We start from the raw sequence: 27,332 nt of genomic DNA, 5'->3' as shown, positions 1-27,332 counted from the left end.
ATTACTTCAAGAGCTGCAAATAAACATAACAGAACCAGTACTAGTATTGTGTGACAACCAATCGACTATCAGCATTGCTAAAAATCCGATTCATCATGACCGGACTAAACATGTGGAGATTGATAGACACTTTATCAAGGAAAAAATGGAAGGAGTATTCAAGCTAATCTATACCCCTACTAGTAACCAAGTGGTCGATGTACTCACTAAAGCTTTATCTAAAAGAATATTTGATGAATTGAGTTACAAACTTGGCTTGAATAACATCTTCAATCCAGCTTGAAGGGGGAGTGTGGAAATCAAGAAGGATCGGAAGCTGTTAGGCGAGATATTAGTCAGGTTTTGAAATAAGGATAATGGGATTAAAAGCAGCTGTGCAGTGTCGGATAAGGATCAAAATTCTTAGAAGAAGATAAGTCTATTTATCTTATCTAGTTGTTAGTTGAATTCCTAAAATTTAGAGCTAGATAGTTTGTATTTTAAATAAGCCTAAGATATGTTGTAAAGTAGATAGACTTCTACCAATGATGGGTGTCTAATATACGGCTGTATATATTCTCCCTATGTTGTGAATGAATGATTATTCCATTCCTTTATTCAATTTCTTCAGGTTTGTTACAGTTGTTTCAATAATAAAAAATATCCCTACATATGACAACAACACTGACACCAAGCCTCAATCCAACTATGTGGGGTCAGCTACATTGATTCCAACTTGTCAATCATCTGTATCCATAAACATATCATCATCAAGGCTATTATATCCCAAGTCATGCCTAAATATCTAGATATGACAATAAAAGAAACAAGTTTTTTCCTGCAAATAAAAGAAAAAAGTTGAATTGCTTCATATTGGATTTATACATGAATTGCTAACATAATTCTTGTTTGGGGAGAGAGAGGAAGAAGCAGAAGAAGAAGAAGAAGACAAAATCCAACAAACCATATAAATTACCTGCCAAGACTCTTAGTAATTTTGAAATGTGCAAATATAAAGAGATAATCCTAAATTCAAAGCAAATAGTGCAGCATGGTATGGAACAAAATTATGAGATAAAAGCATGATAGACACAAGAATAAACTGGAGGTGATGGGACCTGAGGGTCAGGGCGTGCGTTTGTTGGGGGAGGGAACGTTGATGTGGGGGTTGTTTGAATTAAATAAGGGCTAGATGTATAATACATTTAGTGCAAACTGTACCTTTACATTAGTAGAAATGTCTTAGTCAAGGGTTACCTCATCAATCAAAGGCTCACTTTCCAAAAGGGCATGCACATTTGCTGCTTCCAGAGCTTGAAGTTCCCGCTTCAGCCGCTCAGAAAAGGCCTCTGCTTCACCAATACCCATCACATATCTGCAAAAAATTCAGGCTCAAATCCCCACTGCTGGACTAAGATGGTCAAACAACTAAGAGAAGGATGAATACAAGGTAAATTTGGAATGCACCTCTGATATTTGAGCAAAACACCATAACATACAAGTCATAAAGAGGAATGGCAAAGTGCATGGCAAACTATAGCAAGTTAATGAGAAAAATCAGGTCTTTTCAATTACAAGAAGAATTGACCAACTTCCAGAACTGACTTCCACACTGGTAGGAAGATAAAATAATTAAAATAGATAAAAGTGGCACATTTTACTAGATGGAAATATATACACACAAATATATATGTACAATTGACCTTACCCAGAGCCTGCAATGTGGGAGCCTCATGCACTGTGTTCCCTTTTTCTTTTTACACATGTATACACAAAAGCTTGCAGGAGTTATTGGCACTTATTCAAACTGAAGAAGAATGGATAAAGTAGCAACTACGCATTAAAGAAGCGACTTAGTTGAAATAAAGAAAATAAGGACTTTTCATGATGTACAAAATTCCCATTTAGACTGAAAAGCGTTTGCAGATGTATTTATCAAAATGGAAAAAATAAAAGGTTTTTTGTGATAGAATAATTTAATTGATTAATTTTTCTTTTTTCCCGTAATATTTCACAAACTAGAATGAGATTTTATGAATGGAGGAAATGACTGGTTAATAGCATATATATGAAAAAAGGTGGCATAAAGTTATAACAACTATCAACATGGGAAACTTAAACTAATCACACCATAGAACTTAACCAGGGATTAACTAGACGATGGTTAAGACGAGAAAATTTTTTCAGAAAACAAACTAGAATCTGTGCCTAGAAGATCTAACATGGAGCTATTCTCCTACTTGTGTAATTGATAGAAATACATAGATAAAAGCATCAAGCACTTCATATAGTTTTATTGACTTTGAAAAGCATATGACAAGAATCTACAAGGAATCAAAGCGGGGAGTTAAAACAAAAGAAATCAGCTAAGCCTAACAAAGAATTATTTATCTATTTGTGAATACCATGAATATATGCTGTTACAGTATAAAGGTTTTCTGTCATCAATTTTTGTAACCTTCCTATACATACAAGTTAAACTTATTTGGCACTCCCAAGTAGATTTTTTGCTTGTTACAAGAGGAACAATAACAATCCAAGCCTCAATCTCATTAGGTGGGTCCGACTACATGAATTCCAACCATCTCTTTGTATGGTATATTTTTTGCAAGACCATTATATCTTTTGTAATGATCTCCCACCAAGTTTTCTTTGGTCTTCGTCTTAACTCGGTTGCTGCAAATTCCATCCACTCTCACCTCACAAGTGTGTCTATTGGCCTTCTTCTTACATGTCCAAACTATCTTAATCATGCCTCATGCATGTTGGAACCACTCCAACCATATTATGTATAATTTCATTTATAATTCTATTTTTTTCTTGTATGGTCGTGCATCTGTTGTAGCGTTCTCATTTTAGTAAAGCTAATATGTTTCGTGTGTTGAACTTAGATGACTAACATTTTGAGTCATACAACAAAAATAATCTTATTATAGCCATTCGATACAACCTTACTTTTAGATAAGTTTTATTTTTTTATAATTATTAATGAATAAATTGTGGATACTCTACAGTCTGGCAACACCTGTTATAATATGGAATAAAAAAGAAAGAAAAACTCAAAAATTGAGGAATTCCAAAGACCTCTAGATAGCTTCTAAAAAACAAACTTAACTTCTTGCTATCCTCCCCATTCAGCTAATCTTGCACTTGTCATAGTAGAAATCTTCTGTCATAGGTTTGCTTTGTTCATATTGAATACTGAGTTTGGCACTTTATGAAAATCTTCTGCATGTAAAACAATAAATATAGGAATGCCTATTATAGTTATATATTTATTTTCTTGATACTACTCCTTACTTATCATTTTAGCTATATAACTATATTAGCATACAAATTCACCATTGATCAAGGAGCAAAAGAAGGCTGGGGAAGACCACATACGTGCCTAATAGCGCTTCCATGTCCTCCTCCTCTGCTTGGGACACAAGTTCTCTTTCAACAGTCACTTTCATGTCTCCTTCTGCAGTAGTAGCTTCAACAGGCCCATCTTGAACATTCCCCTGTTTGGTGACTGTGGGAGTATTTTCCTACACAAAGTGCAGGTAAATAAAGAGCACAAACTGGAAATGGCAAATCCAACAAGTAAATCAAATGAAGCTCATTGGGTGGGTGGGTTTTTGGGGGTGTGCATGTGTTTTGGGTGGGTTGGGGAGGGGGGGGCACAATACCAGATAAGCCTACCATAACTTTTTGCACAAGAAGAAGAAAGAGAAGAAAAGAACTTAGCATATCCTTCAAAATGATAACTGAACTAGAACTTGACCAAACATATAAATGGTAGGGATCCCTTTAACTTAGGAATGCAGATTATGTCTGGGTCAAGTGCCAAATAAGCCATTGTACTTTGGCCCTAGGGCCAAATTGGACACTGTATTTTAAGAAGGGCCAAATAAGTCACTACTTTCAAACTTGAGGCCAAATTGGCCATTGTTCTTTAAAAAGTGCCAAATAAGTTATTGTACTTTCAAATTTAGGACCACATTAACCATTATTGTAAACGTTTTCTTAATGTTGGCCGGTGGCATTTAAATTCTATTAATAGCATTAACTCTATCCCTAATCAAAATAACTCGATACAATTAGAAATGCCCAAATAGAACCTGAAATTCATATTCAAAAAACCCAATCCACACAGTTGCAGTTTGTGCCTTTTTAAAGTACCATGGCCAATTTGACCCTAAATTTCAAAGTACAATGGCTTATTGGGACCCTTTTAAGTACAATGGCCAATTTGGCGCCAACGGCCAAAGTACAGTAGCTTACTTGGCATTTTACCCATTATATTTTAATAAAGAAATTTTAATTCAAAACAAAATGGTACTTGCTTCAATCACACAGCACAGATCGTTGTCCATAGGCTACTCAAAACAAATTAAATTGCCAGACTATCTTTGTTTTATTTTTTTTTTGGCCAAGTAAAATAGTAAAAAGAGGTAGCCTAGCCCATAGTTACCAGGAACACGATATGTTCCAGATCATGTTATGGGAGCAGGTACAGAATATGATAGCATGCTAATTTTGTGGTATGAAGAGGGTAGGCTTAATTGGTTCATTATTTCAGGTCATGATACATTTTATAGTTGTACTCAAGTCAAAATTACATAGATTGATACTTTGCAATTATACAAGTTGGTTTATTTTGTTTTGAATTCTTTTCTATATGCTTGTACAACTTATGGAATGAAGACTCCTATGCAAACAAAAGTTATGTTTGAAAATAATTCAAAATACAATAAAATATACAAGAAAGTGAGGTAAGCATGCTTGGATCCCTATTATTCGTGATTGGGATTGCGTTCCTTGTGATCCCAAGATACAAGAAAAATTGCAATTCGAAATGTGTGATCCATATCACAATTCCAAGGGGGTAGGAGGGAATCTGGTAACCAGCAACATTACTGAAAAAGGGATCCAATGGAATGCATACCATAGGTTCCAAATAAAGTAACAAGAAAACAAAAAACAATAAGGGTAATCCTAAAACAAGATACACACAAGAAGCAATAACTAAAGCTAAACCAACTGTCACGACCCCAAGGAACCCCAAGGCTATATTAGTAATACATGTCATGTGTTTTCCTTATTAGTTGCATTAGTTGCATTTTATGTTGTTGTTGTTAGCATCTTTAATTGTAAGCCTATAAATACGCTTGAGTAGTTAGAGAAGAAGCTTAATGAATGATTAGAATCTCAATTCCCTCACTCAATACTCTCCCACGGCTTTTCTCTCTCTCCCTCAATTTTGTTATGTTCTTCCTTTCCCTCTTCATGATCTATCTTCCTCAAACTCTTATCCAAATTCCTTCCTAGACCCTAGCTAAACCCTAGGGTCATGACACCAACCAGAGATCAACTACTCATCAAACTAGTAAGCATTAAAGAACAATCCTCCAACAACAAAAAATATGAAATCAAGCATCTAAGACATGGACAACACTATCCCAACAGATCAATAAGACTTCCATTTACTAACCCCAATGGCCAAGGACAAACTAGTCCAAACAACATGGATCAACGTCCATTAAAGTGAGCTATTCCAGATAGCTTCAAGGGTCCACAATGAGGTTGAAAATGACCATTTGAGGCCATTGCACTCTCTAAGAGAGGCCAATGCTATGTAAGTAGCAATGAAGGTTCTTTGGGCCAAATGACAGTGGCAAGTATAGAAGAAGAGAGAGGTGATGTACCTGTTAGATCAAAATACCATAAGGGACATCCGATTTAACAATTGAAGTTCTGATTTTAGTGGATACACATCTTGAGAAGCCAATATCTGGTCTGGGATGAGACTAACATATTGGATAAAAGCTTATTCTAGGTTCTCGTGGCCAAGCTATCAAATCTAAACCAAACAAAATAGAAGTGGCCTGATTATTAAATATGGGATGTGAAAGAAACTCTGAATGGGAGCCAAACTCGTGAGATAACAAAGGACTCTGCCCAAACAAATAGATCACAGGGTGGTATAGGAGGATCCATCATGACATGGCGAGACTTGTAGATTTGATAATCAGACAACCAGATTAACAGAGAATCAAGAGTGGAAGCGAGGGGGTCAATGGCGTTCAGGTACGGGGGTGGGGGAGGGGGGGGGGATAATGGTGAGATACATGGTGATGGTGGCCAGCATGAGGGGCAACAACAGTAAGGTACAAAGCAAGTGACGGCTGATAGAGGAAGCAGCAGCATGGGGGGTGATTGGCAGTGGAGAATTGACCATGGCAAAGAGAAAATGAAAACAAAGAAGAATCAATCAAAGCAAAGATTGGAAAGAGGGGTAAGTAAGAGCAATAGAGGAAGGAAAGGGAGGGGGAGCTGGCATGGTTAGTAATGGTGATCGGGGGAGATAGTTCCATGGAAGCAGCTATAGATTTAACTCACACCCTAAATGATGAAGAGGGCTTCTTCTAGTGAGAGAAAGAGACAAAGTGAGAAAGTATTTCTTTTGCAATAGTTAAAATGCTATTCACAATTAAAATCAAGGATACGCTAGATTTTGAATAGTATGAACCATTAATATATACTCAGTGCAAGGCAAGCCCTAGGCAGTCAAGTGAAAGCTGAGATTTAAAATCAGAAGGCAAACATTTGATTCAGATAATGACAAAAGCAAGATCCATAAATTAGTATGCCCTCTTGACACACTACATCTGCAGTAACATTTCATGGTGGCCTTTAAACTACAAGCATGAATGCTAAGATGATCAGTCTCCCAAGGAGCAAGCAAGTTTTGTTGATGAAAATCCAGAGAGTCACAACTAAAGCAAAAAATGAATTCATCTATCAGAAACTAACTCCTCTAAAGATGACAGCCTATGAAGAATGCAAGTTTGGTCAACTGCATGCATAATAAGAAAGAAGCATTATAAATTCCAATGCAAAAAAGTAAGTAGTTTTTATATGCACCTTAGCCCAAAGAGCCATCTCCACAACGTCTATACCAACAACTTTGGGAAGATGACCAAGAATGTCCTTGCAAATGTTTAAGATACAAAGTAGAAGACGGTTCCTACAAGAGTTGGAAAAAATTAATGAACAACTATTGGATTAAATGAATATAGAGCACAAAAATAACAGTGAGAAAAAAATCTGAAGTTGCAAGTTGCCTGCATTTTACCTGTCATTAATATTGCGCATAGTCCACTGAGGAGGTGCAACACTCTGGCTTCTAAGGTTATCAAATCCCTAAAGGAAGTTCAATCAAAAGGATTTCAAAAATAAGATGGGAGAGGTAACAAACCTACAGATCTTTAAGGAAGTAACTTATTTCAATTCACATAAAGTGCAAAAACACTCTGCTTGATGCATCACATCATATGACTGATTGATATGTAAATCCTCATGGAAGCAAGTTGTGGTTGTTTAAGTGAAGAAACATTACCAGCGTAAATGTACATCCACTGGGGTCATTACTCGCGACCTCCACCTTAGAAAGATGCTTCAGCTTGTATAATTTTGCAGCCTACAAGGAGGGACGAAAGTTGACATTATCAGCTATTGCATACTGATAATTAAGCAAAATTCATGTTAATATGTAGTTAGCATTAAATCAGGATTTAATTTTAACTACCAAGGTGGAAAGATTATCGAACTTCATAAAGCATTCCATAAATATGTGTAGCAAATGAAACATAGTCCAAGACAGGAAGGGCAACCAACAATCAACAGAAACGATAAGAACAATAATCAGGAATCACCTCGAGAACTCCCCCATTGGAGTACTTGAAGACACGAAGGAAAGCTTTGGTCCGCTGACCTTTGGATTTAGCTGGATGAACAACAGAATGCCGTGATGGAGCAGAAAACAATGGCCACAACAACAAAATAATGATAAAAATAACCATTGACTTAAACAGAATATTCCATACTCCTTTTACAATGGATTGCTATCCGAACAAAATATTAAAGTAAACAATCATAGAAACAAATGACCATCAAGTTACAAGACAAACAAGAATCGATGGTCATGATAAAGGGCATTGTCTTGGATGGAGGATTTCTTGTCCTAACAACAACAACAACAACATATCCAGCCTTTATCCCACTATGTGGGGTCGGCTACATGAATTCTAGACTTCCATGTATTTCTGTCTTTTGTCATATCCTCATTTAGATCCATATATTTCATATCAAATTTTAATGTCTCTCCCAAAGTCTTCTTGGGTCTACCTCTACCTCTTTTTGTGACTAATTGTTCTATTTCATCAACTCTCCTCACATGAGCGTCTCTTAGTCTCCTTCTCACATGACCAAACCATCTTAGTCTAGTCTCTCTCATCTTCTCCTCGATTGGCACTACTCCTACCTTATTACGAATAACTTCATTTCTAATTTTATCTTTTCTTGTATGTCCGCACATCCATCTTAACATCCTCATCTCCGCTACACTCGTCTTTTGCTCATGTTGGTATTTGACTGCCCAACATTCTGAGCCATACAGCAAGACTGGTCTTATAGCTGTCCTATAAAATTTTCCTTTCAATTTTAATGGGATTTTACCATCACATAACACCCCCGATGCATTTCTCCATTTTAGCCAACCTGCCTTAATTCTATGTGCGACATCCTCATGGATTTCTCCATCTTTTTGAATCACTGATCCCAAATATCGAAAATGGTCTTTTCTTTGTAAGATTTGGTCTTCTAATTTTATTATAACATCATCCACTCTTGCATTTTTACTAAATTTGCATTCCATATATTCTGTTTTCTTTCTACTTAATTTAAATCCCTTAGATTCTAAATTGTTTCTCCACAACTCAAGCTTAGTGTTCACTCCTTCTTTTGTTTCATCCACCAACACTATGTCGTCTGCAAATAGCATACACCATGGCACATCTGTCTGAATATCTTTAGTGAGTTCATCCATTAATAGGACAAATAAGTATGGACTTAGTGCAGAACCTTGATGCAGTCCTATTGTAGTTGTAAATGATTCAGTATCCCCTCCGCATGTTCTGACCCTTGTTTCTACACCATGATACATATCCTTAAGGGCTTGTATATAGGTTATTTTGACTCCTTTCTTCTCTAAAACCCTCCATAATACTTCTCTAGGGACTCTATCATAAGCCTTTTCTAGATCTATAAACACCATATGTAAGTCCTTCTGATGATCTCGATACCTTTCTATTAGACGCCTCAGTAAATATATAGCTTCCATTGTTGACCTACCAGGCATGAAACCAAACTGATTTTCTGACACATTTGTTTCCTTTCTGAGCCTCTGCTCTATTACTCTCTCCCAGAGTTTCATAGTATGACTCATTAACTTAATTCCTCTATAATTTTCACAGTTTTGAACATCTCCTTTGTTCTTGTATATAGGAACCAAAGTACTCTTCCTCCACTCATCTGGCATCTTTTTTGATTTAAAGATAGCGTTAAATAGTTGCGTTAGCCAGGAGATGCCCTCTTCTCCCATGCATTTCCATGCTTCTATTGGTATATTATCTGGTCTCACTGCCTTATGATTTTTCATCTTTTTTAATGCTTGCCTTATTTCATTTGAACTTATGCGTCGATAGAATGTGTAGCTCACATTCCCTTCGGAGTTACTAAGATGTCCCAACCTAACTCTTGTGTCATCACCATCATTGAATAATTTTGTGAAATACATCTTCCATCTCTCCTTAATCGCTCCCTCATTTAGGAGGATTTCTTGTCCTAACTGTAGAAAATACATTTAAAATTTCTAGCCTGATAGAAGTCACATAAAGTATGCTGAAAGGGGCCTTTGAGGAGTCCCATAATGAATCCTAACATTTTTCTTTTCTTTCTTGTCTTTGACTAGTTCAAAATGACCCTTAACATTCTCCTCATTATGCTCAAGCAATTGTCTAATTATCTATCCAGCAATAATTTCTATTAGTTAACGCAAAATGTTTGCAATGATCATGCAAAATCCTTTCTCAAGCATCATTAAAAAAAAAGGTCTCCTCCCAGGATTTGGTAGCTCAAAGACTTAGAAGGTTAATTTATAAGAGGATAACACAGAATGATTACAGTGATCAGGAAAAGCATTTTCCAAGCAGCATATAAAAAATCCTATGCTTTGGATCTCCAACAACTCATAAAGTTAATTTATAAGCTCAAACTTCCTTTGCTTGCCCAACAGAACAATGTCCCGAGACTGAATACTGAAGACTCTGAATACTCCTAGTAATATATGTCTCTGTTGATCCACTAGCATAAGTTGCAAATTATAAGCCCCTGCAATTGTTTTGATGAATAAAATATACTTATATAAGGCCCAAGGATGTGTTTTCAAAGTACAAAAGCAAGTAGAAATGCCTCAGGGCATGCCTGGACCAAACAATCATGGAGATTAGTCGACTGTTCTATAAATAATCAATGGATTTGGCTCCATGTTGTCCACAGTTTACCCATCAACAGCTGGATAGAACAGCAAAGGCATCTTGGTCACTGGTTTTAGAAGTCAATCATTAATGCTTTATGGGTTCCATTTCAGGGGGTAACCTAGAAGCCCATAAGCATCAATCAACTTATCACATTAACAGTTGTAGTATTTAAGGTCAATGAGAACAGCTGACCTATGAGTCAACTGTTGGACCTTACAACCGACCTTTTGTGTAAGCTCTCCACTCACCAAAACTAAGGCACCATGAGTCAACAAAGAGTTGACAGTCCAAAGGGGCAACCAACATAGATTGCATTTTATTTTTTCATACTGCAATCTTTTGATGCATAAGTTGACCCAGCAGTCGACTGCCCTCATGGACAACCCAACTATGGGCTGAATAGTGTACTGTTAGGCCCTAGAAGCTACTTTCCTATGATTGCAAGAATCATGCACATTTCCATTTCCCTCAATCTAGCCATCAAAGATAGATCTAAAGAAGCATTTTACATATAAGCCCTCCACAAGACAATAGAACTCTACAATTGCTGCAATCCATATTAAACAACTTCTGCACAATTTTTGGAGTCTCCAACAGAGCTAAGTTTTCAAATCCAACAAAGGCAGAAAACTTATAATTCTTCATACAAAGAGCTGTAATGAATTTAATTTCTTTTTATATTTGTGCTTCACTGTATACTTTGTCCCAAGTTGTACTGCTTTGTAATCAGTTTAAAACTTGAGTTATTTGTAAATGCAAGTAGTGAGTTGCTGATTGCGGTGTATTGGTTGCCTAGAGCCAGTAAACCTCAAGGGACTAAAATTTTCGAGGTGATCTTCAGGGAGAAAAGCCTTAATGATTGACTAATGGAATGGACTAATGGAGCACAAGGTCCATTTGAACATTGCATGGTAGACATACGCAGGAGAGGCATTGAACCACTATAAAATATTGTGTTTCTTGTGATTGCTTGTTGTACCTGTTTTACTTAATTCTGTATATAGCAATGTAAAGAACTCAAAAGAGGAAAAAAATTGATAAAAAATTTAGCAACTCAATTCAACCCGCACCCACTCTTAAAGTCAAACCACCATTAATATAGGAGACCACCAGTCTGATGTAGGATGACTAACGAAACAAATAGAAGAATTGGACCAAAAGAAGCAACACCTTAGGGACGAGAAAGGGAGGCACCACCATGAGGGGCAGAACCGTCATTAGTTTCCATTAGTTTCTGTTTTAATTGATTTAATTTTACAATTACAGTTGATATCTATTTTAGTCGTTTCTGTTTTAGGGTTTTTTCAATTACGTTTAGGGTTGTTAATGCTAGGAAGTATTTAAACACTTTTCTCTTATTTGAAAGACAGCTTTTCTTTTCAATAAACTTATGAGTTTACCCTAAGTTGCTGGTGGAATCCAGTTCTCTTTGTTTCCTTAAGGTTTTTCGCTTGAAACCTTTACTTCTAGCTGCGTCACAGTTTCTCATCTGATTGTGCTCAATTTTGGTCCTTTAACAATACAAAGCAAGGTATCTCTGCCTTCTTAATTTACACATAGTTCGTGAACACAGCTAGAAGTCCTCATAATTGTGTTATGTCTATTGTCTACTAATTCCCATTTCCATTGAATCAGTTCTGTTGTAATTGAATTCTAATTGGATAAAACATTTACCCATTCTCTAGCTTGTGTGATCACAAATTTTCCAGTAAGCATTAAATTCTTCACATGTCCTGCCTGGTCAATCTCCATATCGGTTACACAACCACTTCTACAGCTAAGTGACCCATCTAAAATTATCTTTTTAATGCATTGACCAAGTTTCTAATATATGGAAAGTGCCACCTGCTACTGGCTCTTCTTTGCCCACACTACAGAAAGCACATGTTGGATGAAATTATAAATTGGCTAAAAGAATCAAGACCTAATGCAAAACAATAAATATTCAAAGCTAATTCATCTAACTTTCCAATTTAAGGATAGAATGACACTAGATCAACTTTCCCATTCAAAGGACTTCACTTTTTGCGATTCCCCATCAATAATGTGATTATGAGAATAATAATAGAGAGAAGGACAGGGGACGGAAATCCATACTGCAAACACCCAGAACCCTAGCTTTGTCCATGTGACCACGGCCCAATTTGGCAGACTTGCCAAAGATTGCTGGCTTTTGGGGCGCAGATCGACATAAGCATATTCTGCTTGGTACATTCGATGGTCGCCTCGCATGCGTGCCTCAACTCTTCATCATCTGGCACTTGACTGTGCCATTGGGCATCCTCCCTCTCGATTCTTTGTTCAGGAGATCAACCAAAAGTGATTAGGAACAAGTTTATGCTAGGCAAGAAGAGGCTATGCAAAAGAAGAGCAAGCATTGGTCACCAGTAAAACCAATGGCAATGGTCATATATATAAAAGCTGGATTTTAGAGTTTGGGTCGAATTGTGCATGTACATGTCAATATTCTCAAAAATAAATTGAGGGAAAACATGTATCTAATTACAAAACGTTTTCATGGAATTCTCTATTGTGTAATTTGTGCATTTTTACTTTTTTATTATATAAGCTAATCTAGATTGATACATCATCTCTAGAACCTTGTTGATTGCAACTCTTTGAATCCATGATGAATTCTAAGTATCCACACATTGTTATGATTCGTACTTTTTTCTATATTTGGTTATTTTGAAAATTTCCTGATATAACATATTTGATATTTAATTCCACTTATGGATCAAGTAAATTCTGTCAATGGTATTACTCCTTATCATCATTGGTCCCATGTCTGAATAAAGGAGAATGGTTATATTAGATAGTGACATAATAGTGCATGGATTGCACACACTCAAGAAGTTGTCCTTCACCTAAGTTGGGATTGATGATGTTCCACCAGAGAGTTCCCTTACAATCACGGAGGACTTCCTCAAAAGTTTCGAGGATAGCTCCTCCAATTATTAAGTCAAATTATGATAATTCTAGTTGTGTTAAAATGGAAACAAAGGCATCAATGTGATGACAATAATTGCCTCTTCTAGCTAGGAATTGGTTCCTATTATACCTATGCTTTCATGGTTTCCCGTGCGCAAGGGTGGCCATACTTGGCCCTCTTAATCCTGGATTCTGTGTTGAAGAATATGATCTATTCAATCTTTAAGCTATGATTAGTAAGGATGATCACAGGTTAGGGCCTCTGTTACATCCCAGCCTCTTGGTCAATAGATGAGGCGTTGTGTGAAGAGGGTTTTTTGAGGCCATAATTCATTAGAAAGGTTACAGTGTGCTCAAGGGCACAAGCATGGCTTGGTGAGGGCCCAACTCTATGGTGTGCCAAGCCTTGGTCTTATGGCAACTCCAAATGTCTCTCACTTCCCATGCTCAATTATGTCAGTTTTCAGTTGCGGGAGTTGAAGTATGCTGATCTCCTTTAGTTGAGTGGTAGTTTCTCTACCCAATGTGACAAAATATGAAAGGCTTGTGTCGCCATGCTAGGCACAGTGGCCTTAGAAGTCATACGAGCACAACGATTCAACTAGGAAGCCAACGTTATATAAACCTGATGGTGCACGAAATTGCACCAATAAGAAATGGGGTCCAATCAAGCCCACAGATTATAGCAGGTGCAACCTAGGTTTGTAGTTGTCTCTATCAAGAAGGACCTCATGGTGGTAACTTACAAGAACCTGTAGCTAGAACTACACGGGGCTTTCTTTGAAAAAGTCCTCCATTGGAATTTATACATAGTGGAAACAAGTTGGATATCTTTTTTTTTTTTTTTTTTTTTTTGGGGGGGGGGGGCGGGGGGGAGAAAGTCAAACCAAACAAGGACAAGATAGACAAGTGCTTGAGATGATTTCTTACCTTGTCTGTTTGTAGTTGATTTTAAGGACCTATATCCTAGGACCCTAACACCCTTTTCAACTGGGTAAATCCCTTTTTTTCAATGGGCATTTAGGTTACCTCCAGGGGCTCTGCCCACTCATTGATTCGGTGGAGATATCATTTTCTCCTTTGGGGAAAGATCTTGGGTCCAATAATTCCCTTTTGCAAATTTCATTGTTGGACTTGTTGCGCTTTGAGCTAATAGTTTGCAAGGTCGACCCATTTGATTTCAATGCCAACCAAAACTTTGGAAGTGGGTGTTTCATAAAGGGGGTTCCCCATTGTCTTAGTCTAATTGTAGGGTTAGACTGACAATTTTTACCATAATATTTGTTGCCTTGAGTATGTGCTGTGTGTGAGAAAAAAGTAGTCTGGCTTTGTAATCTCAAAATTCTGTATAAGCCTGCGTGTATAGGGTCGTGAGAGAATTGTGAGTAGTGCATATAATCATCTATTGTGTTTTCAAGATAGTGGAGAAAGGCCAAAGGCAATCTAGACGTTGGTTCTTCATTAGAAGAACTGAACCAGGATAAAATCCCAACTTCTTATGTGTGTTTGTTCTGTTTATATTCTTTTCTATATTGTGTTTTTCTCTTTTGAGTGTGGAGTGTTTCCTACTGTTCTTGCGGATTGAGAGATCGATTGTGTGAGGCGGAAGACTGGGATTACAATCTAGTATCAAAGCAGGTGTTGTCACCTTTCAAGGAATCAAGAAACACACAAAAAAGGAATTGATAAAGGCAGTTGATCATGGCTTCTTCTTCATCCGTCTCAAGGCATGACATTGAGAAGTTTGATGGGCAAAATGACTTTACCCTCCGAAAGATGAAGATGAGTGCTCTCCTTAACAGTCTTGGCCTTGAGGAGGCACTCGAAGGAGAATCTAAAATGTCCAAAACCTACATGAAAGAACAAAAGAAGGATATCCTCAAGAAGGCCTACAACACGCTGATTTTAAGCTTTAATGATAAGGTTTTAAGGGAGGTGTCCAAAATAAAGACGGCAACGGAGATTTGGCTCAAGCTGGAGAGTCTCTACATGACAAAATCCCTTTCTAGCCGTCTCTACCTAAAGGCCAGGTTCTTTACTTTTAAAATGCATGATAATCAAAGACTTCAAGATCACATAGATGATTTTAATAAACTCTGTTTAGATCTTGAAAACATAGATGTAAAATACGATAATGAAGACAAGGTTTTAGTCTTGCTCCATTCTTTACCTAGGTCTTATGAGACTTTTGTTGATATCTTGAAACACGATAGAGACACCTTAACACTAGAAGATGTGATAGGTGTCCTAAATTCTAAGGATTTAAGGAGCAAGGTGGAGGGAAAATCCTCCACAGGGGATGTCCTGACTGTAAGATCTAGAAGCTTTAAGAGAGACCCTAGAGGTAGGGGAAAATCTAAATCGAAGTCCAGGACAAGAAAGAATCCTATAAGATGTTACCATTGTCATGAAGAAGGCCACATTAAGAGACACTGCCCCAAGAGAAAGAAGGACTTTCTCGATAAGGAAAATGTTGATGGGGGTGTAAATGTATGTGAATTTGGGTATGAGAGTGTTGATGCACTGGTGGTTTCAAAAAAAGCCGAGTCTAATGATTAGGTTATGGACTCTAGCTGCTCTTACCACATGACCCCTAAGAAGCACTGGCTGATTAATTATCAATAAATAAATGGGGGGAAAGGTCTTGCTAGGCAATGACCATGAGCGTAAAGTATTAGGGATTGGTGATGTAAGGCTGAAAATGCATGATGGGATCATATAGAACCCTCACTGTAGTGAGGCACGTTCCAGAACTCAAGAGAAACTTAATTTCTCTTGGTGAGTTGGATAGGAATGGCCTTAAATTTAAGGGCGAGGGTGCAGCATTGAAAATATCAAAGGGATCCCTAGCATGCATGAAAGCAGTGCTGCAGAATGGCATATACTACCTTGAGTGGTGAAGCTGCAATGGCAAGCAGCAATGTCCAAAAGCAAGCAAGGTTGTGGCATCTACGGATGTCACACATAAGTGAGCAAGGGCTCAAGGAACTTGCCAAGCAAGGTATTTTAGGGCATGGTCAAGTTACTGGACTAAGTAAATGTGAGTCCTGTATCTATGGCAAAGCTACCAAAGTAAAGTTTAGCAAGACAGCCATTCATTCATCTAAATCACCCCAAGATTATAATCACTCAGATTTGTGGGGGTCAACTCAAACCCTAACTCATGGTGGCTCTCGGTATTTCCTATCAATCATTGATGACTACTCTAGAATGTTATGGGTTTATGTCTTAAAAACAAAGGATCATACCTTTGAGGCCTTTAGGACATGGAAAAAGATGATTGAGAACCAAAAGGGCAGGTCTATCAAAACCATACGTGCAAGGATAGTGGGATTGTTAAACACTTGATTGCCCGGGTAACCCTAAACAAAATGGGTTGGCCGAAAAAATGAATAGGACCTTCTTGGAAATGGTAAGATGCATGCTCTTCCATGCAAATAGTCATTCTAGGGAGAGAGTTTCAACTGCAACCCATGTGATAAACAAGTCAGCATTAGCTGCCATTGAATTTCAAATCCGCTATGAAAGATGGGCAGGGCATAAGCCAAGTCTAAGTTACTTTAGGGTATTTGGATGCTTAGCCTATGCTCATGTGAAGCAAGGCAAGCTAGAACCTAGGGCCAAGAAATGCTTATTCATAGGATACCCCACAGGTTTAAAAGGCTACAAATTATGGAACCTTGAACTAGAAGGGCCGAGAACAATATGTCACGATCGTCCCTCAGCAGCAGAGCAGCAGCATATTTTAATTTTTGTCATTGCAGTGTAATTCCTTTGTTTTACTTTCTACTTGTGGGTTTATTGTAATTTCTAGTGCCGAGTTTGTTAGCCAAAGATTCTCCACGTGGGAGAGGTCGAATAGGACAAAACTTATGGTTACAGTCGTTGGGAAAAGGATTCCCGACGTCCGCTGCCTTGTTCTATATCAATAGTGAGGCTACCGTAAGAAGGCATCAATGAAGAATATCACATTCTGTTTTCCATCTATCTTCTAGCTCTTCTCTCTCCCTTTCTTTCTCTCTCTCTCTATTGCTCAACTTTCCCTTCCAAACTCTCTGTTCTCAACGCTAGCAATTCGCCTTAATACTTGTGTTAAGGAAGTTTCTCTAGTGTCATCTTCGGCCGTGACATTAATTGGTATCAGAGCAACCGATTCTCGGCCAATACTTGTAGTGTCGGTAACAATGGCAGATGGTACTCGCATGAAGGATCTGGAGACACAGCTTCAACAAGTGCAATCGACGATGGCGGATTTTCAGAACCGAACCGATCAACTGGAGCTGGGAGCTACCCGAAATCATGGGGCAATCATAGCTATGGACCGCAAGCTGGAAAGTTCCATGGAAGGATTGGAGCGAAGGTTGAACTCTTCAATCGCGAGAGTACGAGACGAACTGGGAGCTCAGATGCAGCAGTTCATGGTGATGTTTACCCATCAGAATTCGGTCAGGATGGCGCCGGACTTTCCCCCTAAGGAGAGAAATAAGCCCATTCTACAAGACCGTAGAATGGATCGAGGAATTGGAACATCCGAACTGGAGATAAACCTGGAAGAAGAGCTGGAGAGGATGCTGGGGAGAGACAAGGTGGAGCCTCCCAATCATCATCAACTAGGGTATCCAATGCCTCGAATGGAGATTCCGATGTTTGAGGGGGTCAATCCGCGTTGGTGGGTAAGAAAATGTGAAAGGCTGTTTGACTGGTACAATATATCGCAAGCGCAAAGGGTACCACTGGCCACTGCGTATTTCAATGAAGTAGTGGACGCATGGTTCCAAGGGTGCCTGAGTGTAAGGAGGGAATATACATGGGAGGAGTTCTCGGAGAAGTTGTGCGAGAGGTTCGGAGAAAAAAGCATGATGGATACTATAGAGGAATTCAACAAACTCAAGCAGGTGGGAAGTGTTGAATCCTATCTGCAAAGGTTTGAGGAGTTGAGGTCATTCATGATTCGCCACAACCCCCACCTCTCGGAAGCTTATTTCGTATCCAGCTTCATGAGCGGTCTTAGCGAGGAGTTGCGGCCAATGGTGAAGATGATGAGGCCAAGAACAGTGGAACAAGCTTCAGAGAGTGCCCGCTTGCAAGAGACCCTGGTAGAGGTGATGATGAAGAAACAGAGGCAACAACAGAGAGGGGTGGGACTGGGCACATCCAATATCGGAGGAAAGAGCTACAATAAGGAGTTGGTGAAGGGAAAACACGTGGGAGGATCAAACTCGGCTCCATATGGGGAACAACTGAGGGAGCAGAGGAGGCTAGCAGGCCTCTGTTTCCGTTGTGGAGACAAATATCACCCCGAACACCAGTGTAGAAGGCAAATCCTTCTACTAGATGGAGGCGAAGGAGAGGATCAAGGAGGGACCGGGGACTTAAACCTCGAGGAGGACGACAAGGAGGACAATGGAGAGATTTCCATTCATGCCTTGAAGGGGGTAGCTAATAATAAGATTATGAAGGTGGAAGGCCGATCAAATGGGTGTAGTTTGATGATTCTTATCGACAGTGGGAGTACCCACAGCTTCATCGATGAGAGCACAGCCAAGAGACTTGAATGCTCTCTCACGAGGACGCCACCCCTAAGTGTGACAGTGGCAAATGGGGATCGGGTGTTGAGCAAGTCAGCTTGTAATGGCTTCAGCTGGGAAATGCAGGGTGAAATTTTTTAGGCTGATCTAAGACTCTTACAACTTGGGGGCTGTGACGTTGTACTCGGTGTGGATTGGATGAAAGGGGTGAGTCCCATAAGCTTTGATTTTAACAAAATGGAGATCTCATTTGAGAAAGAAGGAAGGAGGATGACGCTAACAGGAGGGAAGGAAACAGGTAGCTGTAAAATGATCAGTGGGAAAAGGCTGCGGAAATTGTTCACAGGAAGGTGGAACCACCTGGCACACCTATTCTCCCTAGTGGCCATCGAAGAAAACAGAGGAGAACGGGAGGTGTACAGGAAGGTGTTATTGACAGTTAGCTCCCCTCGCCAACAATCTGACCAGGTATCATACTTAGACCTTCTTAATACCTTGCTGTTAGAATATGAGGATCTATTCCTAGAACCTTCTGCCCTTCCTCCTGCCCGAGCTCAAGACCATACCATCAACCTAACACCGAACCTGTTAATATTCGGTCTTATCGTTACCCCCCTGCCCAAAAGAATGAAATAGAAAGGATGGTCAAGGCCATGCCCCAACAAGCCATAATTCGTCCCAGCCAAAGCCCTTTTGCCTCTCCGATTTTATTAGTGAAAAAGAAGGATAGAACATGGCGGTTTTGTGTGGATTACCGCCAACTAAATGCCCTAACGGTCAAAGATAAGTTTCCAACTCCACTTGTTGAGGATCTTTTAAACAAATTACACAATGCTCAATACTTTTCTAAACTGGATCTTCGTTCGAGCTATCACCAAATCCGAATGAAACTAGAAGACATCCCTAAAACAGCCTTTAGAACCCACCATGGACATTTTGAATTCTTAGTGATGCCCTTCGGGCTTACTAACGCCCCTGCCACCTTTCAATCCCTCATGAACCGTATATTCGAGCCTCACCTCCGTAAGTTTATACTTGTATTCTTTGACAACATCCTCATCTATAGTCCTACCTTTGATCAGCACCTATCTCACCTAAAGACCACTTTTGATATCCTCAGATCTAACCAGCTTTTTATTAAGGAGTCTAAGTGTGCTTTTGGTCAAGAGCAAGTTGAATATTTAGGCCACATCATATCCAAGGGAGAGGTTAGCACAGATCCAAGGAAACTAGAGGCGATGGAGTCTTGGCCGAGGCCCAAGTCAGTGAAGGCCCTAAGGGGATTTCTAGGCCTTACAGGGTACTACCGGCGGTTTGTGGAGGGATATGGGGCCATCAGCAAGCCCCTGACGCAATTACTAAAGAAGGGAAGTTTTGAATGGGGACCATTGGCAGAAGAAGCATTCACTAAACTGAAAGGAGCCATGAGTAAGGTGCCGGCCTTGGGGCTACCAGACTTTAACAAACCATTCATATTAGAAACGGATGCAAGTGGCACTGGTGTTGGAGCAGTGTTAGCTCAGGAAGGGAGACCACTAGCTTTCTTGAGTAAGGCCCTAAGCCCCAAAAATTCGAGGCTCAGCATATATGAGAAAGAATTTATAGCTGTTTTGATGGCGGTCAACAAATGGCGGCATTATCTGGAAGCGGGCAGATTCATCATAAAAATCGACCATGAAAGCCTCAAGTTTCTACTACAACAGAAACTTCACACCCAGCTGCAAAAGAAAGGAATGTCTAAACTTATGGGGCTGGACTACACCATTCAGTATCGAAAAGGGAAGGAAAATATCGCGGCGGACGCACTGTCAAGGTGCCACGAAGAAGGAAGTGTCGCGGCAATCTCCCAGGTGGTGCCGGAATGGTACAATGAGGTAATTGATAGCTACCAAGGGGATGAAAAATTAAAGGGGATAATAGAAAAGCTGGTTGTGGGAACGCAGGAGGGGGAGGAATATACGTTAAGTGAAGGAGTGTTGAGGCATCACAGAAGGTTGGTGATTGGAAATAATATCGGGCTCAAGAACAAGATCATGCAATCCAAGCATGAGTCACCGCTAGGAGGGCATTCAGGCACGCAAAACACTTATGTACGGGTTAAGAGGGTATTCCATTGGCCAAGGATAAAGGCTGAGATTCGAAGATATGTACTCTCTTGTGATACCTGCAAGAGGTGCAAGACTGAGAACACTGCCTACCCGGGGTTACTACAACCGTTACCTGTCCCGGACCAAGCCTGGACTAACGTGTCAATGGATTTCGTGGAAGGCCTACCGAGGTCGGAGGGAAGAGACAACATAATGGTCGTGATGGACCGGTTGACTAAGTTTGCTCACTTCATAGGGCTAACTCATCCGTATACCGCTCAAGATGTAGCGAGGGCCTTCCTTGATCGGGTGGTAAAGCTGCATGAGACTCCCAAATACATTGTCTCAGATCGGGATCGGATCTTCACCAGTCTAATGTGGCAGGAACTCATGAAGGCATTGGGAACTAAGTTGAGCATGTCTACAGCCTACCACCCCCAATCAGATGGTCAGACCGAGAGGGTAAATCAAAGTTTAGAAACCTACTTGAGGTGTGTTTGCCTCTTACAACCCAAGGATTGGCATCGGTGGTTGTCCCTAGCCCAATGGTGGTATAACACCAACTATCATTCTTCTATCAAAATGTCACCATTTGAAGCTCTATTCGGGTACCCACCACCAACTTTACCAGCTATAGAGGGGGGATCCAGTGTAGCTACGGTAGAAGAACACCTTCAGCAGCGAAGGCAAGTCACCCAACAGCTTAAGCAGGAGTTGGCCTCAGCTAAGAACAGGATGAAGCAAGTAGCCGATCGCAAGAGAAGTGTAAGGGAGTTTACTAAGGGGGACAAGGTCTATTTGAGGCTGCGGTACCCCCATCTCAAGGCCATTACTAAGGGAAAGGTGACTAAACTTAGCCCCAAATATTTCGGTCCGTTCACCATAGAAGCCAAGATAGGACAGGTGGCATACTGCCTGAATTTACCGGAAGGAACTCAAATCCATCCAGTCTTTCATGTCTCTCTCCTCAAGAAATCCGTGGGAAGCCAGCCGGTGAGCAGGGCCCTCCCTACATTCCCTAAAGAAGCTGTCAGGGTAGTGGAACCAGAGGCTATAATCGAGAGGAGGGTGGTGTACAAACAAAGGGCTCCGCTCATCCAAGTGCTGGTCAAGTGGCGTGGCAGTACTTCAGATTGCAGCACCTGGGAATATTTACCCGATCTCCTAAGGCAATTTCCTCGATTGGCCAATCTCCTTAGCATTTCTTGAGGACAAGAAATCGGTTAAAGGGAAGGGAAGTTGTCACGGCCGTCCCTCAGCAGCAAAGCAACAGCATATTTTAATTTTTGTCATTGCAGTGTAATTCCTTTGTTTTACTTTCTACTTGTGGGTTTATTGTAATTTCTAGTACCAAGTTTGTTAGGCAAAGATTCTCCACGTGGGAGAGGTCGAATAGGACAAAACTTATGGTTATAACCGTTGGGAAAAGGATTCCCGACGTTCGCTGCCTTGTTCTATATCAGTAGTGAGGCTACTGTAAGAAGGCATCATGAAGAATATCACATTCTGTTTTCCATCTATCTTCTAGCTCTTCTCTCTCCCTTTCTTTCTCTCTCTCTCTATTGCTCAACTTTCCCTTCCAAACTCTCTGTTCTCAACGCTAGCAATTCGCCTTAATACTTGTGTTAAGGAAGTTTCTCTAGTGTCATCTTCGGCCGTGACACAATAGTCACAAGAGATGTGACATTTGATGAAGGTTCTACCATGAAAACAAGAAATAAGGAAACCCAACTAGACTTAGGGGAAAGTGCTAAGTCCATAGATGTAGAAATTAAAGGAGTAGTGTCTGAAAACACCAAAGAAGTATCTGAAAATGATCAAGATCTGGATGATCAGGTCCAGGAAGAGAATCAAGATCACAACTCAACTCAATATGAGGAAAGTGAAGAAGGTAGTGATGCAGACTCTGGCCTAGGAGATCAACCAGACACATCTAGATACAGTGTGGCTAGGGACAAAGAGCAAAGGAGCCGAAGGCCTCCCCAACGATATGGTTTCTTAGACTTGGTGGCATATGCACTAACAAGTGCATTAGAAAGTTCAGGAGATGAACCCTTCACCTATGAAGAGGCAGTGGCCTCCAAAGAATCAGGAAAGTGGATAGAAGCCATGAAATCAGAAATTGCATCCTTAAGGAAGAACCAAACTTGGGATCTGGTTGATAAGCCAAAAGGACAACGTATAGTGGGTTGTAAATGGCTTTACAAAATAAAGAAAGGTGTTGGAGATAACCCTAAACCTAGGTATAAGGCTAGGTTGGTTGCTAAGGGCTTTACCCAAGTACAAGGAATAGATTTCAATGAGGTTTTCTCACCTGTTGTGAGACATACCTTAATCAGAGTGTTGTTAGCCATCACTGCTCACTTAAACCTAAAATTAGAGCAAATGGATGTAACAACAGCTTTCCTTCATGGAGACTTGGATGAGAGAATTCTAATGGACCACCCTAAAGGCTTTGAATCTAGAGGAAAGGTGGAGAAGGTGTGTTTGCTTAAGAAATCCCTTTATTAGCTTAAGAAGTCTCCAAGACAAAGGTATAAAAAAATTGATACTATTATGATGAAACAAGGGTATCTTAGAAGTTTCTATGATTGTTGTGCTTACTTTAAACATATCTCACCTAACATCTCAATCCACTTGCTACTATATATTGATGACATGCTCATAGCAAGTCAATCAGAGCAGGAGATTCAACAACTAAAGCTAAGACTAAAATTTGAATTTGAGATGAAGGAACTAGGTGAAGCAAAGAAAATTCTAGAGATAGAAATCTCTACAAGCAAACAGCAAAGGAAAATTTACCCATCTCAAAAATCCTATCTAGAAAAGTTGATATCTAGGTTTGGAATGGCAAATGGGCAATGAATGTGCCATTTGCCTCTCATTTTAAGTTATCCTTGGATCGATCTCCCAAGGATGAAGAGAGTATGAAGGAAATGGAAAATATTCCATTCTCGAGTGCTATGGGAAGCTTAATGTATTGTATAATGTGCACTCAACCTAACTTAGATCATGCAATAAGTGTTGTAAGTCGGTTTATGGCAAACCCAAGTAAAACCCACTAGAATGTTGTAAAATGGGTATTTAGGTACCTAAAGGGCTCATGTAATACTGTTTTGTCTTATGGTGGAGTAAACATAGGAGAACCCGCTAGCATCATAGGGTTCTCGAATGCAAACTATGCTGCTGATTTAGACAAGAGGAGATCCTCAACCGGGTATGTATTTAAGTTGTGGAACTCAACAATCAATTGGAAATCAAGCCTCCAACATGTGGTGGCTCTATCTACAACTGAAACTGAATATATAGCTGTATCTTAAGCAATAAAAGAAGCTATGTGGCTTAAGGGTCTAGTTAGCGAGCTCCTAGGGTCAGATGTGAAAGCCACTTTGATGTGTGATAGTCAAAAAGCCATACATTTGTCAAAGAACCAGGCTCACCATGAAAGGACTAAGCAAATAGACGTTAGGCTCCACTTCATTAGGGAAATAATTAAAAAACAAGATGTTATACTAACTAAAGTTTCGGGTGAAGAGAATGCAACTGACACGTTCACAAAAGTTGTACCTATCACAAAACTAAAGCATTGCATGAAGATACCGCGGGTAATTCAAGATGCTGAGTAAAGAAGAGCATGGCAGTATGGGAAGGCGCAGGTAGTAGTCTTGAGGAAGCCTAATCTAATTCAAATGGGTGGAGAATCTATTAAATCATTTGTCTTAAATTAGTTAAAAGGCTCAAGAGGATATTGGTCAGGGATGTATTCGGTATTTCAAATGTTAGTTTCTAGAAGGTTGGTTAGTATTATATAACGGTCGGTTTGTTACATTGTAATGTCCACCCCTTATGTATTATAAATAGGGGGTCGGGGGGGTCTCATTTGAGACATTGATTTTTCTATCTTGAGCAGGAAGAGATTGAGTATGTGTTATGTGTTAGAAAAAGTAGTCTAGCTTTTTAATCTCAAAATTCTGTATAACCTGCGTGTATAGGGTTGTGAGAGAACTGTGAGCAGTGTATGTAATCATCTACTGTGTTTTCAAGATAGTGGAGAAAGGCCAAAGGCAGTCTAGACGTAGGTTCTTCATTAGAAGAACTAAACCAAGATAAAACCCCGGCTTCTTGAGTGTGTTTGTTTTGTTTCTATTATTTTCTATATTCTATGTTTTTCTCTTTCGTGTGTGGAGTGTTTCCTACTATTCTTGCTAATTGAGAGATCGATTGTGTGAGGCAGAAGGCTGGGATTACAACAACAAAACTCTACAGTTCCAACAATAAATACTACACTGTGCAAACTTTATACACAGTTTTCAAGTGGCTAAAAGGTCAATCTACCTCATTCACTAAAGAACAAAGTGTCTCCAACAGTGCTGAGTTTCCAAATCTGGCACGAGAGAAACCTTTAATTCTTCCCACAAAGAGTTGTAATGTATTTCATTTCTATTTTTATGTTTTGCTTCATTGTATATTTCATCCAAGTTTTAGACTGTTTTGTAATCTCTTTAAAATTTGATTTGTTTGTATAGGCAAGTATTGACTTGCCAATTGTGGGGCATTGGTCGCCTTGGGCTTGTGAAACAAAGGGATTTGTACAAGTTTTTGAGGTGATTTTAGGTGAGAAAAATCTTAGCAATTGACTAGTGGAAAGCGAGGTTGGGTAGAACCTTGTAGAGTAGACGTAGCCTAGAGAGGTGCCGAACTACTATAAAATCTTGTGTCTTTTGTGATTGCTTGTCATGACTGCTTTACTTATTATGTTCATAGCAATTTAAAGAACTCAAACAGACTAAAAATGGATAAAAATTGTATTGATTAATTCAAACGTCCCCACTCCACTCCCTTCTAAGGGACCAACAGTCTGTCATCTGAGCGTGCTCATGACATCACAATTTGTATCCTTTAACAGCACAGAGCTGGTACCTCCGTCTCATGGTTCAGGACCACAACTCCAAGTCTCCATCATCCTATTGTATTTGGGTCTATCAACTCCCATTTCTGTTGAATCAGCTCTGTTGTAATTGAATTCTAAATGGCTAAAATATTTACCCAATCTCTAACGTATGTAATCACAGATTTTCCAACGAGAATCAGTAAATTCTTCACGTCTTGCCTGGTCTATCTCCAAGTCGGTCACACAACCACTTCTATAGCTAAGCGACCCAACTAAAATAATCTTGATAATGCATTAACCAAGTTTCTGATATATGGAAAGCGACACCTGCAGCCGGCTCTTCTTTGCCTCCCAACAAAAGCGCAAGTTGAATGGAACTAAAATGAACTGTAAGATTCAAGAGCTAACGCAAAAGAACAAACATTGAACAACGAATTCATCCATATTTCCAATTCAAGAACAGAATTCGATGCCAGATCAACTTTCCAATTCGAAGGACTTCATTTTTTTATTTTTTTTTGTGCAATTAGTCATCAATAATGTAGTAATTGCAAGAATAATAACAGAGAGAGGGAGAAACCCGTACTGCAAACGCCGAGAACCCTAGCTTTGGCCATGTGACCGCGGCCCAATTTGGCGGATTTGCCGAAGATCCCGCGGCTCTTGGCGACGCGCATCGCCATAACGAGCTTCTGCTTGGTGCCCTCGATGGCCGCCTCGCACGCGCGCCTCAGCTCTTGGTCGTCGGCGCTTGACTTCGCCATTGGAACTCTTCTCCTCTCAAGCTCTACGTTGCAGAGAAAAATGGCGATCAGTAGACAGATCCGTGCCTAAAGAAGAGAGAGGCATCGGTCGCAGTTTGGGACGATTTGGGCACATAAGTCTCAACATTCTCCACAAAAAAAAAAAAAAAGTTTGATGGTAATTGTATAATAATTTACGCTTATTTAAATTTTTTTTCATATATTGTTAAAAATATATATATGTGTGTCTCTTCAAATGCACAACCTCTAGAATGGTGAACACTTGAAATATCAAGATAATAATAAAAGTGGGGTAATTGGGATTAGTTGTAAGAAAATGTCCCTTAAATTTGTATCTCATCAATCTCTATACCCTATTATGGTTGTGGGTCAACATTTTACATCATTAGTTTAAAGATTAGGCTAAAAACACATATGAATTGGACTTTCATCAATCATAGGGTATCAATCTCATCTTAACCATATCATTCATCCCTCTATTTTATAAGTCTATGCCATTAATTTAAGCATTAAGGTGGTTTCCTTTACAAATTTTTTAATAATCTTTAATAATAGTGAAAATAAATTTAACGATATAAATGAAAACAACAACAATAGTATTAATGGTAACAAAGATGACAATAGTAACAATAATGGTAGTAACGTCAGTAACAATGGTGGAAATAGTAATAATAATAAAAATAACTGTAATGGTGAGCAGTGAAAGAGAAATAACCACTACCATGAAAAATGATACTGAAGGTCAAAATTTGGTGCCAATAATTACAAGCTTGAAAACAAGCTCAGTA

General features: G+C 39.4%; 1 protein-coding gene across 1 annotated transcript in view; it reads right to left on the bottom strand.

The window, feature by feature from the left end:
• The window catches only part of LOC127811997 (exocyst complex component SEC3A), a 90,802-nt gene extending 64,144 nt beyond the window's left edge, over positions 1-26,658 (bottom strand). The window contains exons 1-7 of the mRNA XM_052352233.1: positions 26,367-26,658; positions 7,680-7,750; positions 7,364-7,444; positions 7,100-7,167; positions 6,889-6,991; positions 3,364-3,509; positions 1,237-1,354 (exon numbers count right to left, since the gene is read on the bottom strand). Coding sequence (XP_052208193.1) covers positions 1,237-1,354; positions 3,364-3,509; positions 6,889-6,991; positions 7,100-7,167; positions 7,364-7,444; positions 7,680-7,750; positions 26,367-26,544 — 765 coding nt within the window. The 5' untranslated portion in view covers positions 26,545-26,658. The remainder of the gene's footprint in view (positions 1-1,236; positions 1,355-3,363; positions 3,510-6,888; positions 6,992-7,099; positions 7,168-7,363; positions 7,445-7,679; positions 7,751-26,366) is intronic.
• Between the last annotated feature and the right edge of the window lie 674 nt (positions 26,659-27,332).

The sequence above is a fragment of the Diospyros lotus genome, chromosome 10 (assembly GCF_014633365.1).
Source record: "Diospyros lotus cultivar Yz01 chromosome 10, ASM1463336v1, whole genome shotgun sequence".
NCBI classification, from domain to species: domain Eukaryota; kingdom Viridiplantae; phylum Streptophyta; class Magnoliopsida; order Ericales; family Ebenaceae; genus Diospyros; species Diospyros lotus.
Note: the sequence above shows the minus strand (reverse complement) of the source record. Positions and strands in the feature narration are given on the sequence as shown.